Raw genomic sequence first — 3,369 nt, 5'->3', positions numbered from 1 at the left:
ACCAATAAAAGTTTCACCTGGTTTATTGTACACGTATAAAAAAGCCGATTTAGCTCAGTTTTGTAGGTAAAAAAAAAATATTTTCGGGATATGACGCGTAACTTTCACGTTTTAGGGCGAAACTTTCGCTTTATCATGCAATTTTTTTTACCTTCTCTACAAAAACGAGCTTAGTGGACTTTCAAACGTATAACAGAATATAAATGTATGTAGGGTTAAAAGAGTCATGTGATTGTAAACTTTCTAGCCTGTTCAAAATTCTACCTAATTCTACCTGATTTTTTAATCCATTACTTTGAAACTTATTTTGATAAACAAAAAGACAAAAAAATACCAAGAATCTTACTCATTTAAAATCATCTTGAACTTGTAAAATAAATTCAATATGCATAAACAAAATATAAAATTTTCCTTAAAATACTTTTTTTCTAAATTGATAATTTCCATATGCATGTCCAAAACGTTGACCTTTATTTTTTCTTAAATACATTTCCTTTAGCTTCCATGGTTTTATATCGTCTCATTGCTGTCTTTTTGTGACCCAGTTGCTTAGATTTTGATGTCAGATATGGTCATAAACAATAGTGAGATTTAAAGTATAAACAGGTATTAGAAAACAAAAAATGCATTTTTAAATCAATCTTTAGATGGTATATTCATAATACCTAACGTTTTCTACATTTTCTTTCCTAGGCCTACGTTTTGTCTAACGTTATGTTGTTATGTTATGTTATCCTCTCCGTACCCTGGAGGACGCATGAGACCGTTTTGTCTAACGGAAGGGAAAAAAAAATTTTTTTGCCTCTTGTGTGTATTAATGTTCCTGAAAATAATACTTGTTTAATTTTTTACCGCTGAAAGCAATGCCTCTAGAATTTCAATTTCATTAAACATATAAATTACAGTAACCACTTTTGAAATTGAAAAAAAAAAAATATTTGAGTGAATTTATCCAATCATCTTATTTGGGAGTGACTGCTTTTAGTTAGTGAAATAAACATCATAATGTAAGAAAAGTCATCTAAGAAGTATAAGTAATTCTATAGAAATTACTTTTTCAGTTTGAAATTGGTTACTGAATTATCCACAAGCTTTGTAAATCGAAAGCACAGTAGGAGAAAGTATCTATCTCGGACTCTAAGGTAAACGATTTTGGTCTATTTACATCAATGCTGAAACTCTCTCTCTCTCTCTCTCTCTCTCTCTCTCTCTCTCTCTCTCTCTCTCTCTCTCTCTCTCTCTCTCTCTCTCTCTCTCTCTCTCTAAAACATGTCTACATGTTTCGAGTTGATATTTGTTAGATAGTTTCTTTTCATTTTTTTTTAAATTTGTACCCTCCATTTTAGAGAACATTGCCTGTAACACTGATGCAACAGAGAACCGTTACGCTTTATATACAGGGCATCATGGAGAACTCCTCATCCCAGCTGCAAGACTTTTCAAGCTCCACAACTCAGTTGCCGGACTTTTCAAACTTTACATCTCAGTTGCCGGACTTTTCAAACTTCCCATCTCAGCTGCCGGACTTTTCAAACTTCATATCTCAGCTGCCGGATTTTTCAAATTCAACAACTCAGCTGCCGGATTTTTCAAATTCAACAACTCAGCTGCCGGACTTTTCAAACTTAACATCTCAGCTGCCGGACTTTTCAAACTTAACATCTCAGCTGCCGGACTTTTCAAACTCCACAACTCCGGTGATTGTCACCTTCTGTTCAATCACTGACTTCACTTCCTGTTGGCTAGTTCGTGTATGTACCATTTTGACTTTGATTTCCTTGACAGGAAATACTGCTACCTTCATCAACATACTATATAGACGCAAGCAGAAAGACGTAACATACATGTGTATCCTGTTGCTGGCCGTGAGTGACTTTTTGACTAGTGCCGCTGTCTATTTGGGTATGTTCTTGCTATTTCCACTTATGTACAATTTATATTTCAACGTTCCTCTATGCATTTTGTTTTTCTGGGCGCATTACACCCCGTTCATGTGGACGGGTTGTAACCTAGTTCTTTTGGCGTACGAGAGGTACTCTCTGATTACTAATCCTCTTCACTACCATTCTTCTCATACAAGCTCCCGTGCGGTTAAAATATCCCTGATTTTACTTTTGGTTATGAGCTTAATGTCAATTTCTTACGCAGTTACTTTATCTTTTATAAAAGTTTGTCCGGATTACCTTTATGTCGTGTACTATTTCGCTTTCATTGCTGTGCCGCTGATTTTGATCATTCTTGGTTTGTTGCTTTACTTGCATTGCTACAAATTGTTTAAATTGAGAAAACTCCCGAGAATATCTATGAGAGCCATTGAAAAACGCCATTTTGCAGAACTTACAATCAAAGTATATCTCATTTGCTTAACCTACATTTTTGGACAGTTGCCCTTCTTGATTAACGATATATTAGTACTATTGATAGAGTACAAAGTTCTGGATTCAAATGATGGGTTAACACATATTCTCTTTCAAATAGGAACAATCGCAATGCTTGCAAACTACGCTATAAATCCCTTTATATACTTTTTATCGTTCAGTCGATTCTTTCTTCTTTGCAAATCTAAAACGGAAGTAGTTACAGAATTGACGAGAACCAAAACTGAATCTTCTGATAATTATCTATCTTAATACAGCCACCTCCAAATGAAAACTAAACAAAAACGATTTTAAGAAAACTTCAGAGCTCTTCAAAAATTACACATTTAAAATTACATTGATGAAAAATGAAAAAAAGTATCTTGCTGAAAAAAATTACATATATTTATAAGTTTATTTAATTTTCAAAGACCGTATTAAAATGTGTTTACATTTGATTAACTTAAATATAAATCACAACACGCATTTGATTATCTACACTTGATATTATTCTTAAAGAATTTCGTAATGTTAAATAATAAAATGCATGTTGATGTTTGCAAAACTATGGATTTATCTTAAGTTTTATCAATTTGGTAATTTTACATAAATTTTAGAGAAATTTCACTTCAATGTTTGTATAATTCTTTTTGAAGTTGGTTTTTTACTAGTATGTTTATTTTTCCGTACATCGGACACAAATTAACCATGCATCGGACACTTTCCGCAGCAAAGGTAATCACTACCATTTTCATAAAGAACCCAACTGAAAGATGTTTTTTGTGGAAATAGAAAATAAAAATTTTCAGTCAAAATACAAGTGATCACATATGACGTCTAGAATCTGACTCAATTTATTTCTCCAAACCAGACTATCTTAACCCATGAGAAAAAGGCGCGAATTACAGCATTACAAGCATTTTAAAGCATTTCTAAGGCAAGGTGAGGTATCTTGAATCGTTCTTCATTTGTGCAACGATATCATCAATTAAAATTAAGTTGAGGGTTATTT

At 32.9% G+C, this 3,369-nt stretch overlaps 1 protein-coding gene across 1 annotated transcript; it reads left to right on the top strand.

Moving 5' to 3' along the window:
* Positions 1–1,406: 1,406 nt before the first annotated feature.
* On the top strand, positions 1,407–2,694 carry LOC134274349 (olfactory receptor 51V1-like). The gene has a single exon (XM_062756625.1). It carries the CDS (start codon positions 1,407–1,409, stop codon positions 2,628–2,630), a length of 1,224 nt encoding a protein of 407 aa, XP_062612609.1. The 3' UTR covers positions 2,631–2,694.
* The last annotated feature ends 675 nt before the right edge of the window (positions 2,695–3,369 follow it).

This window comes from Saccostrea cucullata, unplaced genomic scaffold, assembly GCF_032062105.1.
Source record: "Saccostrea cucullata isolate Sc308-1 unplaced genomic scaffold, CSIRO_AGI_Scuc_v1 ctg791, whole genome shotgun sequence".
Lineage (NCBI taxonomy): Eukaryota > Metazoa > Mollusca > Bivalvia > Ostreida > Ostreidae > Saccostrea > Saccostrea cuccullata.
Note: the sequence above shows the minus strand (reverse complement) of the source record. Positions and strands in the feature narration are given on the sequence as shown.

What these genes read in the sequence shown, in the direction of transcription:
- LOC134274349 (XM_062756625.1), top strand. Translation starts at nt 1,407, where the DNA reads ATGGAGAACTCCTCATCCCAGCTGCAAGACTTTTCAAGCTCCACAACT.